The 16,215-nt window shown below is 36.2% G+C and overlaps 2 protein-coding genes across 3 annotated transcripts in view; one reads left to right on the top strand and one right to left on the bottom strand.

Moving 5' to 3' along the window:
- Chm (CHM Rab escort protein) overlaps positions 1-16,215 on the top strand; it is a 154,720-nt gene that overhangs the window by 88,348 nt on the left and 50,157 nt on the right. The gene's annotated exons all lie outside the window — the stretch shown is intronic.
- LOC130867686 (small nuclear ribonucleoprotein G) lies at positions 2,115-2,545 on the bottom strand. Its single transcript, XM_057759803.1, has one exon. The coding sequence runs from the start codon at positions 2,474-2,476 to the stop codon at positions 2,246-2,248; it is 231 nt and encodes a 76-aa protein (XP_057615786.1). The 5' UTR covers positions 2,477-2,545; the 3' UTR covers positions 2,115-2,245.

Below are 16,215 nucleotides of genomic sequence, written 5' to 3'. Positions count from 1 at the left end.
GTTTAATCTTCTCTCTATGTTGGTACTAAACCTTTATGTAAGAGACATAATTTCATTTGTAAAACCTTTAAAAAAACAAGAGCAAAAACTTTATTATAAGAATTTGAAGGCTTTGGTTGTAGCTACATGGTAGTTCTTATACATGATTTGGGGTTCTATTACCAGCACTACAAAAAATAAATAAGCAAGAAAGGAAAGAATCAGATCCATTCCATTTTTGGTTTTTATGACATGAGTTTTTGCTATGTAGCTCAGACTTGACTTGAACTTACTATGTAGCCAAAGTTGACCTCAAACTCTTAGTGCTTCTTCTACTGGAGTCTGTCAAGGGCTGGGATCGTAATCATGCACTATAATGCCTGAATTTTGTAACTAATTATCAATATCACTTTGAATACTTTTGTGTAATTTCTCCTGTATCTGTTCAGTCTATAAATCTAAAAAATATGTATATGATTGTAATTCTATTACTCTTTTGTATATGACTTACAGTTATACTACAAACTTAAATCTATCATTTAAAAAGCAAGTCTCAGTTTAAAATAAAAATAGTGATGGGATGAAACCGGACTCTCTGAACATGGCGGACAATGAAGGCTGATGAGAAGCCAAGGACAGTGGCACTAGGTTTCGATCCTAATACATGAACTGGCTTTGTGGGAGCCTAGCCTGTTTGGATGCTCACCTTCCTGGACCTAGATAGAAATGGGAGGACCTTGGACTTCCAGCAGGGCAGGGAATTTGGACTGCTCTTCAGTATCGAGAGGGAGGGGGAATGGAGTGGGGGAAGGAGAAGAGGAGTGGGGATGGGGGGGGAGTGGGGGGGAGGGGCAATATTTGGGAGGAGGGGGAGTGAAATGGGAAATGGGGAGGAGGCGGAAATTTTAATTAAAAAAGAATAAAATAAAGAAAAAAAGTTAAAAAAAGAAAAAAAAGAAAATAAAAATAGTGAAAACTTGGATAGAAGAGGGATTTACCAAATTCCTTAACAATGACTTCAAATCCAGTCTTTCATCATTCACTAAGATTTCAGAAATTTGGGATACTTTGGAATTGCATACCTAATTTTATCCAAATAATATATGTAACTGCATTTGTTCCCCAAAAGAAGTTAACCAATTCTCCATGTACCTAAAAAGTCTCTATGATAGCCAGTCTGCACCACGTGCCAATGATATACACTGCTGAGATACACTTAGTTGAGAATTATTCTCATTAAATTACAAGAGTGATGTGGAATAGATAAATAAAAAAATTGTCTGGAAAGTTGAGGAGCTGTATTTCAAGAATTAGTATAGACTCTAGAATTCTGGTATATAAAATAAATACAGGGATACACCTAATTTTCAGAATCAGTTCTGTATTATTTAAAGGAGCTTTCTAGTTGTTTGTATTTTCATAGAAGTTGTGTAGGTTAAGCATGGTCATGTTTGTATAATTGTTTGTGTGTTTCTCCTCTTGAGGAGAGAATGTTGTGTGGGATAAACAGCAGGGTGGTGAGGTGATCCATCATTTTGAAACCTGTTCTGTAGTGATGGATGGATAGATTGGTAAAGTAACTCAATAATCTTCATTCTTTTTCCAGGTTATTCACAGATCAGTGAGCATTGTCGTTAATAAAGCAATGGAATGCTTTGTATTCTTGCCTACATTACTCCTCAGGTTTTGACAGGGAAAGAATTAATGTGAATAACATCTTGCTAATATTTAAGTGTATAGTGTGGAGGATTCGTTGTAACTGTTTAGAGTTTATTAGAACTTTATTGACTAAATAAGTAACACAGTTTGAGTTTCTATTTAGAAATAGCCTACTTCAGTCTTCAGTTCTCATTCCGGTAATAGGATATCCTAATAGGTAGGTATGAAAACTTGTCCAAGACCATTTTTTCCTTATGTTACATAATGCATTACAAATCTTAAAGTACTTTCAGTAATGTGTATTAGGATGAAATATAACTGGGTCCTTAATTAGATAAGGCTGATATTTTAAAGAAGGTCGGTGTTTGAGCCTGAGATTTTAGTGTTATTGAACTAGACTGTAATATATTAATTTTGGAAATTTTTTAAAGAAATATTCAAAGCCAACTTATTCCATCTCTTTTTTTTTTCCGAGTATCACAAAAGTTTATTTATCAAAAAAGTTTTGTTTTTGTTTTTTAATGAAAATGTACATGACCCAATTCTACACCCAAGTCAAACAGTCCTTTGGGGAAGTATGTGGACTCTTCTGCTGAACAGTCATTGTTTAGACTCTTTCCAAGGCTTCTAACATGATGATGCTGTTTCCTCGTATGACCACCATGCCGATGTTATTCTGTTGTCCACTAGTTGCCATCTCCACACACTCATCAATGACAAGATTCATAAAGGGATCAAAGCCCCGAAGTATTCCTTGTACATGTCTGCCACCATTTAACTTCAATGATAACTTCTTGTCCATAAATTTCTTCAGTTCGGGAGGGTGGGCCTTGCTCATGGTGGCTCTTCAGCGGCTCGGCACGACGGAAAGGAGCGGGCGGCCTTACAGACGCACGCGCGGCAGGCCGGGCGCGGATGTCTCATTTGAAATAACTGTTTCTCTTCCTAAGGTGATGGAAATAGTATGTAAAGTATGATTAATTTTTAATATAAATTTAATGTTGTCATTCTGAATTAAACAAAATACAAGTAAAACAAGAAGCCAAAGGCAGCCTCTAAATTGAGTTCTCTCTTTTTCATGTTATTTGTAATTAGTTATTGCTGAACGTTTCTTTTAAATTCCCAGTACCTTAGTTGTCCTAATTATATTATGGAAAATGTAATAATATTATTTTATCTCCAACTCTTGGATATTTTTACAACATTATAGGCAAGTAAAAATGTATATGGTTGTTTTACCTGCATGTATGTCTGCACTATGTGTTTGCCTGTTGCCCATGGAGTCCATGGAGAGGTCATTGAATCTGCTAGAACTGGAGTTACAGACAGTTGTGGACTGTCATGTGAATATTGGGAATTACTCTAGTCCTTTTGAAGGGCAGGCAGCCAGTGTTCTTAATGAATGGACTATCTCCTCAGCCCCACCCTTGGATACTTTAAGACTCAAATGTAATGACATAAGAGAACATATATTCTCTATTATCTAAAGTGATAGAGAATATTATTATACCAAAGTTGTATGACTTTATAGTCTTGGTACTTAAGTGAATGTTTTGGTGACTAGTAAACAATTAGTTTGTATATTGTACACTTTTTTCAGTTTTTATAAATTGGATCTAGCATTAGAGTTCAATAATTTAATAACCCAATTTTTTTTTATTTTTTTTATTTTTTATTTATTTTTTTTTTAAATAATTTTCCGCCTCCTCCCCGCCTCCCATTTCCCTCCCCCTCCTCCTGCCCCTCTCCCCCTACCCCCACTCCTCTTCTCCTCCCTCTCCAGTCCGAAGAGCAGTCAGGGTTCCCTGCCCTGTGGAAAGTCCGAGGTCCTCCCCTCTCCATCCAGGTCTAGGAAGGTGAACATCCAAACTGGCTAGGCTCCCACAAAGCTAGAACATGAAGTAGGATCAAAACCCTGTGCCATTGTCCTTGGCCTCTCGTCAGCTCTCATTGTCCGCCATGTTCAGAGAGTCCGGTTTTATCCCATGCTTTTTCAGTCACAGTCCAGCTGGCCTTGGTGAGCTCCCAATAGATCAGCCCCACTGTCTCAGTGGGTGGGTGCACCCCTCGTGGTCCTGACTTCCTTGCTCGTGTTCTCCCTCCTTCTGCTCCTCAATGGGACCTTGGGAGCTCATTCCGGTGCTCCAGTGTGGGTCTCTGTCTCTATCTCCATCCATCGCTAGATGAAGGTTCTATGAATTAACCCAATTTTTGTATCTGTTGCTTTCTATGTAAAACTCAGTCATCTTTGTCTCTCTGTACTTCATACCACAAATTTATGCCCTATAGTTTTTATTGTTATTAAATTTTAAAATTTTGCTCATATGTCATTACAGAGAACTTTGTTTGATACTGTTGTTAGACAAAACTTTTCCTGAGGGACACAACACACGTTTCCTTACCCCAGATTATGATCCCACAGTAAAACAAAGTACAGACACCACCTAAGTCCAGTTTGATGAACCAATGAGTTTTATTGAGGTCACTTATAGGAGTATGAATGTGGGATTATAGGAGCAGAAATGACTCCAAAACAGCTGCATCACAAAGGTAAACCCCAGCATGTGTGAGAGCTGGGAACTTGGAGCACACTGCACAGCCTGCATGAAGCTCAACAGGTTGGAGAGAGTGTATTCTAAGTTACTCCAGCATAAACCTCTCCCAGGCATCTCAGCTGGTTTCTGATTTATTCTAGGCAGTTGTTTTGGTCTCAGAGTTGTCTTTGTAGATTTTTTTCATTTGAGAGTCTTCTTTGTAGCTTGACTTCTCTGAGAGCGAGTCTCGCTGTTGTGGTTGTTTTACTCTTACTTATGAATGCCTATCCTTAACTAGGCTTGTTTCTAGCCAGCTTTTCTAACTTAAATTATCCCATCTATCTTTTGCATCTGGACTTTTATCCTTCTCTATTACTATATACCTATCTTTACTATATACCTATCGTTACTTCTTTCTCCATGTCTTGCTGTGTAGCTGAGTGGCTGGCCCCTGAGTCCTCCTTCCCTTGTTCTCTCATTGTTCCTCCTTTCTCCTCCTATTTATACTCTGCCCAACAAAACACACCTTAAAATATTACCCAACATTTTCCCATTTTTCCTTTCTAAACAAGACTGAAAAGTTTTAACTTTAACATAGTAAGACTGTATACAGTTAAAACAATTATCAAGATTACATTCACAATGTACTGAATTCCATTTCATCTGTGTCTGGCAAATTCAAAGAAAATACTCCGTAATCTATCCTGTCTTAATGAATCTAAAGTTTTATACCTAATTTTCTCTCTGTCATAACTAAGGAAAACTGCAACTATAACTATCTAGCCTTCAACTCCATCCAAGACCCCAGAAAGATAGAATATTATTTAAGTAAACAAAAATGTACATTTCAAACATCTTCCAAAAACTCTAGAAATGACTGAGACATCTGACTGCCTGGACATCTCAGGTTTTGTTTACTCTAGCAGAGAGGGACCTAGTAAGTCTTGTTCATTTCAGGGACTTGCTGAAGCTATTTTGAATTGTTTACCTACTTAAGGAACTTCTGCTTCTAATGGAATGTTTTCATCTCTGAGGAAACTGTTACACAATGTGTATATAGTATAGACATAGTAAATTAAATATTTTAATTAATTTTGAAGTTGTAAAAAACAATAAGCAGTGTACTACAGAAACTATTTTCATTTTTTTTGACTAGATAGATAAATGACACCTGGCTTGAGACTGAGATAGTTGATGTAAAATTTGGGCCCATCTTTATTTTTTAAAACCATCTCCCTTACCACAAATTAGGCAGAAGGTTCACACTAGTCTGGTAATGATGAAATAGAGTAAAAACTTGTTCTGATCTAGGAAGATAGTTCAGTAGTAGACTGATTTCCATGCAGCCACTAGTCTCTGTGTTTTATTCACAGAACCCACATGAAAAAGCTATTTGTAGGGTTAAAGAGAGCTTAGTTTATAACTACCTGTCAGGCAGACATGAGGACCCAAGTTCAGTTCCTTTCAGTTCAGTGCCTCTGTGAATGTAACTCTAATATAGAGGGGCAGAGATAGGTGGATCACCAGAGTTCCTTGGCAGTTCATTCTAGCCAGTGGGAGTCAGTGGGAGGCTCTACCTCAAGAACTGAGGAACAACACCCAAGGTTGACCTCTGGCCTCCAATTATAGGCAAGTGTAAGTGGTCCCACACATGCACAAAATCCCAAAATACTTTTATATCACAAAATCTGTCTGATTTGAATTTTGCCAATTTATCATTTGTTCACAAGTGTTTAAATATTTTTGCTTTGTACTCTGTATGTAAACAGTTTGCTAAACAAATGAATGACACGTATAGGGAAGCATATACTATTTTACTTCCTTAAGGAATCAGACTAGTTTGAACTACTTCTAAGTGACTGCTGTATCTTGAGTTATGTTCTGTGGGGTAACACAAGACACACGAGGATTTTGTAATGTTCACCTACACTGATATTTAATGGAAATTAGAATTCATCTACTGATGCACATTCAGCTGTAAACACCCATACCTTTCAAGCCTCTGCACTGCCATTTGTAGGGTAGTTTTGCTGTTATTTTAAACAATAGTGTGACTGTTTTAAACTAAGTTTACAGAATTATAAAGTATTCCTTCTTTAACCTACAGTAATAGTAATCTTATATGCGTATACCCATAAACTTAAGGTACATTTAGAGGAAATTAACTCGAAAATAGCCTCATTTGTCTAGTGAATGACTGACTTTGATTTTATGTTTTAAACTATATACTTCACAGAACTGTTAAAAGGATTAAGGAAACAGATATTTGCAAAGATATTAGTACCTAACATATAAATTAACAACATTCAAGCCACTGTTACTTCAAATACTCTCCAAGTTATGTTATGGTGATAATGTGTGCCTAAATGTCTACAAGGCCAACATTCTAACTACAGTATTTCTGTCCTTCATGATATTTCAAAATGGACATTTAAAGTCATACTTCAGTAGCTCTAAAACATGCTCAGATCAGAGCTGCTGTTGTCTTCTATATTCTTATAGTACTTCTCTCTCTCTGTAGAAGGAACTCTTTGCTTGCCACGTTTGTGAACTTGGACTTCATTCTTTCCTGTACTGTGGTAGTGTATGTGTCATGGTGTACTTATTTTTCTAGTAAATATATGTAAAAATAAAGTTTTATTTGCCAAAAGCAGAAGTAAAGAAATATTGACTGTATTTTTGGATATAACTGTCATGGTGTATAAAACCAGCAAACCATGGCAAAGCCTATATAATACAGACCAATCAAGTGTAACCTCTTTTTTTATTTTTTACTTCAAATGATAATATGCTGACTATCTCTGATATGGTTTTTATTTTATAGTAAGTCTAATAACAACAAAAATAGATAGAAATCTTGTTTTATTTTTGAAATGTTTACTAGAGTAGAAAGTTATTTTTCTTGGGCACGTAAATTTGGAACTATTGTTTTCTTTTTTGGCATCAATGAATTCACTGAAACCGGCTGATATTCAGAGCCAGTGGAAGTAAAGCAAATGCTTGTGCTTTTCAGTTGCAGCTCTCTCATGCAAATGCTCTTACTCACAAACAAATGTGCTAAGAAAATCGTTATGACCATTGCATTTGAAAAGTTCTCTTAGATGGTAAGATTAAAAGGTAATAATCCACCAGCCTCAACAGGTTAAATTTCAGCTTCTAAGGAATACCCACTCTGTGAAACTTATGAAAGAATTTTAATCTATGGATATGAGCCTAAGTTTGCAGCATGTGAACCTAATTGCATAATGCCATTTTGGTGTGTCAAAAGACGCCTTACTTATCTCTCAGAAATCAGGCAAACAAAAGACAGTCAGAAGCTGAATGAAAGCTGGTTGAGTAGCTGTGAAGTTATCTTTCTGGCACAATTCCTTCTTGACAGGGTTGTACAGTGAGTAGCTCTCAACCCATCTCTATCCCAACACACATTTCTGTCATTCATGCATTCATTCCCAGACATATACCCGGAGAGCTTTTATGGCTTTTAGCACAGATAAGAAAATCTGGGGGCTCTGCATAGGTCCCACTGTTATTCCACTTTATTTTGCCTTCAGGAAACATGGTTCTCACTACTTCTTGGAGTACCGAGCCTGAAGTTTTTAAACCATTAGTCAGGTAGAGGTGATAATTTACTATTGATCTTGTTAGATACAAATTGTATTGTTTAACAACTGAAATGTATGTTTCCTTCTACTTCAATGAAAAATAAAAACATAATTTTAGATCTTATGTTAGGAAATAAAGGGGGAAGCTGATAGTTCTACAAATAACTTGATAAAATCGATGTGAGGATAATCTAGTTGCGACATCAATCACCAGGATTGATTTTGCTGATCTGGTTGGCTGGTTAGGTGTCTTCACTTTCTGGCTTACCACTACATCCCCATCCTTCTCTGAGCTGCACATTCAGTGGAACAGGACCACCCTTCTTCCATTATAGAGGAGGACTAGTCTTCAATCAAGTGTGTAGGAGTAGCTTCATTTCCTTTTTACAACTTCTAAACAGGCTCTCAAGTTACTTGATAAAGATTTGAGTGTCCTATTAGGGAAAATGTTAAAATAGATAATTAATTTGTGCTGCAACAAAACATTTGACTAAAAGCAACTTGGGGGTGAAGGGGTTTATTTGGCTTACATTTCCATGTCACAGTCCATCATTGAAGGGAGTCAGGGCAGGAATTCAAGGGAGGAACCCAGAATCAGGAATTGAAGCAGAGACTGTGGAACACTTCATACTGTAGCTTGCTTTCCATGGCTTACTCAGCCTGCTTTGTTATATACAACCTTGGACCACCAGCCCAGCAGTGGCATCGCCCACAGTAGGCTAGGCCCTGCCTTATCAGTCTTTAATCAAGGAAATTTCCTACAGACTTGCATTCAATCTGATGGAGGCATTTTCTAAATTGAGACTCCTTCTTACTAGATAACTCTAGTTGGTGTCAAATTGTCAGAAAAATTCCTAGCATAGAACTTGCCTTAAAGAAATGGTGAATGTATTCTCTCCCTCTCTGCTTCCCATCATCTTTCTCTTTCTTTCTGACTTTTCTTTGACCACAAACTGAACTCTAAATCTGTTGAAAATATGGATTTTATTAGTAAGAGTGTGGTTAGTTAGTTCATTGTTTTCCACCACCACTACATTTGCAATAGTCTTAGATGTTTTCTGTGGCCTGTGAATCCCCTCCCCACCACCACCACCAAATCAATTAGGAGCAACTGACTATAAATACAGGATCCTTGCTTTATCACATGCAAGTTTAGAATAAAATTTTTAACTTGCCAAATACATTCTCCAGTGTTTTGGTAGATGTTCATGTTCATGATAAACTAACTGATGAAAAGAGATTTTGGAAGTGGCGAAGAATGTTGGGAGACATGTGAAATAATTGGAGTGAATGTTCTGTGAGAAAAATGAGGGATTTTTTTTTCATGCAGTGATTATTGGAAAGGACATATGGTAGGTGGTAGAGGGAAATGGGTATGTAAGCCTACTCAGGAAGGTAGGTAACATTTGAGTGTGGTGCCAGAGTATGATGGAACAACATGAGTTTTAAAGGTTATGGGAAGAGCGCTCTAAATGCCAAGTACCATTAGGTATATAGCTGGAATGTAGAATCTTTTCGTATATATAAAAGGGAAGGCGATCATAGTGGGGCAAAGCAGTTAAACACAAATATAGTATGTGGTAGAAGCCTAATTGAGGATGCATGAAAGTTGTTGCTGCCTACGTCTTTGTGGTATTATTGTACCTCTATAATTTATTATAATCAAACTTTCAGTCTTTTGAAATGTTATTTCCTGAGTTTGAGGATTGCTTTTTACTTCTGTGGGAAAATATGCATCATTTAATTTGCTTTATTGGTTTGATGCGGTTATATGATTCATCAGCTTTGATGATAGGACCTCAAGCTAAAGGGCTGAGGAACTTTAAAAAATAATAAAATGAAGCATTAAATCTAGGACACAGAATGTTCTGTGTGTAAAAATAGATTAAATAAGAATAATGTATTAATATGAGCTCTGACCATTTTTCCTCTGATCTCTCTCCAACCTCTCGGGGCCCTGTGCCCATTATTTATCTTATGGAGCATAGAGAGTTTCTTTCTGCATCTAGGAAAGATCTGGTTAAGGCAATGATCGTCTACTGTTCTTTTTTCATGGACATAACCCCACATATATAATTTTAGAAGTGAAAACATTGTTTTACATTTTATAATGTGTGTTTAGGGACTTTTAAAATATCCTTTTATAAATTAAAATATTCTTTTTAATTTTTAAAACGTTAGTAGAGTTGGGTTTTGTTATTTTAGTATTAGTATAAATAAATGTAATATTTCCAGTTTTGAAATTAAAGTATTAGATGAAGGAACACTTTGTATTGCATTGGATTTGCCTTCTGTATGTTATATCCACACAGTACAACAGATGAGTAACCCTGAAGCCTATCTTCTTTCTTGTTACATTAGTTTTTAATTAAAGAAAACAACTAGTTGGAGGCAGTTACTTTCTGTGAAATGTAATGAAGATTTATTTTGGAAGTGACCTTCACTTTATTAGCTGAAGCAGTAATCAGCAGAATTAATAGAATAATCAAATTATATACAAACTCATAAATCATCTTGAATAGTGCTGTCAAAAGTTCAGCTATTAATGGGTCCTATTGTTTTGCAGCTGTATTAAAAAATTACAACTCCTGATTCTTACCTTGATAGGAACTAAAATTGCTTTTTTAAAGGCTATGTATGATGAGGGCTACCAGCCAATTTTTTTTTCATGACTCTTAATTGATCTATAATACTATTTGATGTCACCAGGGCAAAGTTGAAATTCAGTCCATGGTTGGTATGCAGTTTCAGTAATATCGGAATCACTGTTGGAACTGTACTCGACTAATTAGAGTTATATTTTCTTAACTGTCTGCTCTTTGGGGTTAATAGCATCAAAGAGTTCGGGTATACTCCAAATATACACAATTATCTGAAAAATGTATTTTATGGATATTGTGTTGGTTTGTGGATTTTCTTTGAGCTTGTAATTATAAAGGCAATTTAATAACTGGAACAAACAATCTCTGTCAATAGTTTCAGTTTTTCATCTTTTTCAGAGACAATTTCCATGTTCTTAACTTTCATAAAAATGGAGGACGTGAGAAACTCTTGAGCCTAAGCTGTGTGTTTTTCCTATATAGTAACAGTAGGTGTTGGTTACCCTTGTCATACAGTTGATTATACTGAAAAATTAGCCCTAGCAATATTTTTGTGCAGTCAAGCATTACATTCTATCAGAGTCTATTAAAATAAAGTGAATTTACTTTTGAAAAAATTCCAAGATTTGTGAAATCAGAAGACAAATTGTCATTTCTAAGTTAATAGGTGATGTGATTATTGTAAATGCTTGAAAATGGCGTTTTGTCTTTTCAATGCAAAGTTTTACAAAAGAAAACCATACCCACAAATGAGGAAATTTGTGCTCTGATGTCATTAGTCAGATCCATATATTCATGTCAAAGAAGTGATCATTGCTTTGCTTCCAGTATTTTAATTTCTCTGTGCTGATTTGAGAACTATAAAACTTCCATGAAATGTAAGGATTATTTTTATATTACCTGGTAAATAACTAAAAAAAAATCACTTTAAAATATTTTTGAAATATGTGAGCATTCTAAATAAGATGGATTCATAATGAAGTTTAAACTTTGATTAATCACTATCTTATACATTGATATTTTAAAAAAATATAAATGAATGATATAACCCTGAATCATAGACATTCCCTAAAGCCTTTTATTGCTAGAACAGAATGGAAATGGAAAAAAAAAACTATTGATGCATTTTTAAATTTTTTGGCATTTCAGAGCATAAAATTTATTTTTATCTTTCCATATCTTTTATGTTTTTTTTAATCTATCACGTGTGTGTCGGGGGCTGTGTGGGGGAAGAAGTCCACATCTGGTGTCTTCCTAAATCACTGTTCACCTTATTTGCTGAGACAAATCTCTTCCTAAACATGAAGCTAGTAGGTTTCCTACCCAGAAAATTATCAGGACCTGTATACTGCACAGCTCTGAAGTTTCAGCTGCATGCCACTATGCCTGGCTTTTATGCAGTTGCTGGGAATCTAGACTTTGGTCCTTATGCTTATACAGAAAATATGTTACCCACTGGACCATCTTCCCAGCCCCTAAGTCTTCTAAAGGTAGTTAAGTGGATATACACTCAGAATTTTACCAGTTCTGCGTGTGTGTGTGTGTGTGTGTGTTTCTGGTGGCTGAAGCCTTCTGTTAGCACTCATATTTCAGATTTTAATGAACACCCTCCTGAATATCATCTAGTATGGAACATTCATGACACCATGAATGAAATATCAAAATGAAAACTTAGCAGATAGCAGAAACAAAGGAGATGCAATCTGGTAGATCATAGAAAGAAATTAAATGGGCTAGAAGAAGACATCGAGGAATGGAAAAGTTTGTGGTGAACTGTAGAGCATGTGTTCATAACTCAGCAGCTACTGTGTGTGTGATCATAGGTCTTGATTGCAGTTTCATCACTCCCAGATCAGCTTGATGTTCCTCTTGTTTAAAGGAGCCACAGATCCATTTTTTTAACTGTTATAACAAGTAATGTAGAACTACAGGCAGGGTAGTTCTTCCGGTCTGCCACTTGGCAACTCCTCACTCTAGGAAAGCAACAGTTTTTGCGTATGTATTTAAGAAGATGGTATCTTTCAATAGAATAAGTTTTAAATACTTATTTCTTTACACGTACATGAGTGCCTGAATATATCTTTGTACTCCTCATGTGTGCCCAGTGCCTGTGTAGGTCAGAAGAGGGACTGGAGTTACAGACTGTTGAGAAGTACTGTGTTGATGCTTAGAGTAAAACCAGGATCCTTGGTGAGAGCAGCTAATACTCTTAACCACTGAACCATCTTCTTAGGTCTTCAACCATCTCTGATTATTAGAAACCATCTGCATTTTTCTAGTTCCATCCATTTGCCTGAAAATTTCATGATGCCACTGTCCCCCCCCAACTGAATAGTACTCTATTGTGTAAATGTATCATATTTTCTTTATCCATTCTTCTGTTGAGTGGCATCTAGTTTGTTTGCAAGTTCTGGCTATTATGAATAATGCTGCTATGAACATAGTTGAACAAGTGTCCTTGTAGCATGATTGAGCATCCTTTGGGTATATGCTCAAGAGTGGTAATGCTGGGATGGGGGTTGAATTGGGGAGAGGTGAGGAGGAGAGCCAGAGGAGGAGAGGGAGGGGAAACTGTGGTTGGTATGTAAAATGAATAAAAACAAGCAAACAAAAAACATCAGCTTGTTAGGTAAGCAAATTAACCTTTTGTGTTTGAAAGGTTTGCTTATACTTAAACCCTGTAACTTCTCAAGGCCAGCCTGATCTACAAAGCAAGGACAGCCAGGACTGTTACAAAGAGAAACCCTATCTCAGAAAACCAAAAACCAAAACAACAACAACAACAAAAAATAAACCTCTGTAACTTCTCTAATGAATGCATGATTACTTCCTTGTTGTGTCTGGACTGGATAGTTTCATCTTTAATATTCCTCTAATTGTTACATGCACAGCATTTTTCTCACGCTTATCAGAAGGCTAAATCTATGAATTACTCTTTCATACTCATTCTTAAGCTAACACAGTTCAAAAACGGTGACCAGTTAGTATCTGATTGACTTGATATCAGCCATATGTCCAACTCTAGGTGAACAGCAGCTGAATTGTGCTTTCAGTCCCTGGCTAGGACCATTCTAGACTGTACTAAGAAGGCCTGAAGGTTGTAGCCAGGAGTTGCCTATCACAGCTGGGCACCCTTTGTTTTTATTTGACTACACAACTTCATATATGCTAACACAGGATACAAAGTGAAAGCCCTGTATCTCAGATCACAGACAACTGGGTCCTGATGTGTTTTTTCAGCCATTACAGTTTAATATGGTAACACTATCCTGAACTCCTGTTTGGAGTGGGGGCAGTTAAAAGGAAATGAGTTGACATGTGGAGTGGAAAAGGTGTACAGGGTATATAGTTTCAAGAAATTGCCCAGGAGTGACAAAGCAGTAAGGCAAACTATTAATTGAGCATGAGAGTTAATTTTGTAATAAATAGCAGAAAGTTGAAGTTCTTGAATATAGAATCCACAGGAGGAAAGAACGTGGGTTTTGTGAGAGAATTATACCTTAACATTCTAAAAGTTCTTTGACAAGGGTAAATATGGTGTGAACAAGGGGAAGCCGGTGAACATTCGAGTTTTCAAAAAGCCTTTGATAACATTTTATATCAAAGACTGCTTTAAAAAAATAAATGTTCTCTCACCATGGGGTTGGGGATAATGTTTAGTCATGCATACAGATCTGGTTTAAACACAGGAAGGAAGGAAGAGGGTGGTTTAAATGAGCTCTTACTTGCATGGTGAGATTTTTATAGTAGGCTTACCAAGAAACAGTGTTTAGTTTTTTTGTTTTGTTTTTAAATCATGAAATATTTTTCTAAATGATAGGGGAGTCAGCATAGTAAGTTCCCCCTTCACTAGCTATCTGCTTTTCAGTTTACAGTTGACATTTAGGAATTTATAAGACAGTGATCTTGCTGCACAATATTTGGAATAGTGAAAGAGACCTAGGAGTCAGTGTATAGGTCAGAAGATGGTGGTTGTAGTCATTCACTTTAATTTTTTATTGAATTTGTTTTTATGGGGAATTTAAAGTTTGCATACAAAGTAATGGCTTGTTATGGCATTTTAAGAAAAATATAACATTGTATGTTGTATACTTATTTACCTCTCTCTCCCACTGCCTTCCTTCCTGCTCTCTGTTGCTGCTCCACTTCCTCTCCCCTATAGTTCCCCTTCTGCTTTCATGTAACATAGATTCCCTGACCCTGTCTTTTCCTTCCCAACATTGATAGCTCTTCCTCTGCTCTCAGAGCCCCCCTTTATTTTTATGTTCTGCACATGCATGCACAATGTTAAGTTTATGTTCTTTGCCCAAGAAAAAATATGTGATATTTGTCTTTCTGCATCTGGCTAACTTCACTTAACAAAATGATCTCAAGCACCACCCATTTTCCTGCCGTCATTAAGAAAACAAATAACAAACAATGCCTGGGAGGATGTAGGAAAGAAGTATCAATATGCATTGCTGGTGGGAATGTAAACATTCAGGGACTGTGGAAGTCAATATGGAGGTTCCTTAGAAACTGAAAATAAGAGAGACCATATAGTAATTACTGTCTTCTGAGAAAGAGACGACCAGTTTGCCATAGGATAAGCCCCCTAATTGGCTAACCAATACAAAGTAGTCATCTGTGAACTCCTATGCATACAAGTAACACTAAATAGTCTCAGTAGGCAGTGTGTGTGCATGCATGCATGTAACAATAGAGAAAAAATCGTAAATTAGAATACACACATCACAGTAATAAAGAAGAGATAATAAATTTGGGAGGGGCTTGGAGGGTGGGAGATAAGGGAGGAGTCAGAGGCGGGAGTTGATGTTAATACAGTGTTCATGTATGAAATTCTCAACAAAATTTAAAAGACAATTTACAACCTGATAATAGAACTATCACACAACTCTACCATTCTTGGGCATTACTTGAAAGACTCTTGAGCTAAAATATCACAGAAATAACTATATATTCATGCTTTTGTTGCACTACCCACAATAGGCAATAAATAAGATAGACTTAGATAACAACAGATAAGCAGATAATAAATGTGGTGCTTATCTACAAGGGAATTTGATTTTCGTATAGTTCAGATTATTCTTGTTTCTGCATTCACAAATACCCATATAATACTACTGGACATCACCAATTAAAGAGACAAGCATATTCTTGTCATTGTTTAGACTAGATTTCTTTTTGTCTATGTATTATGAAATTTGGATCTTCAGTCTGAGGTAGAAAAATGGAAGAAAAAAAAGATTCACACAAGGGTTACTCAAACCAGAAATCAGAAATGGGTTTGTCATCTACATTGCTGAGCAAGAGGCAGAGAGAGAAGATGAATCAGAGAAAATTGGATAGTCAATGGAGTTTTTTCTATATAATTGATTTTAAAAGATCATTAAAATAATTTTATTAATTAGATCTGGCACCATAGTCATAGTGTTTTGACTATTTAGAGCGTTCTTGAAATTAGATTTTAAGACTAGTTCAGAAACCAGGATGCTTTCCATTCCTAGTACTCTTGGTATCACTGTGATAAGATGAATTTATGAGCTTGGTTGGGCCTGATGGTTAGAGCCCTTGTGCAAACATGTGAACTGTAGATCTGTAGTCTAGCTTGTGATGGAAGCATACAAATTGACCCCCAATGTTTTGAAAGGCTTTATTTTTTAAGGCTTAAATGATGACTAGTGTTCTATAATTTATGCTAAGTTATTCTGAACCCCTGGTGCAGTTATTAATACAGATCTGTTTCTGTCATCCAGTACATAGTTGTATTGTGACTTTCCTAGAGAAGGTTAAATTTAAGGACAGCTGGAAAAGCTTGGAAAAAAGTGAATATATCATCTA

Source organism: Chionomys nivalis, chromosome X (assembly GCF_950005125.1).
Source record: "Chionomys nivalis chromosome X, mChiNiv1.1, whole genome shotgun sequence".
Lineage (NCBI taxonomy): Eukaryota > Metazoa > Chordata > Mammalia > Rodentia > Cricetidae > Chionomys > Chionomys nivalis.
Note: the sequence above shows the minus strand (reverse complement) of the source record. Positions and strands in the feature narration are given on the sequence as shown.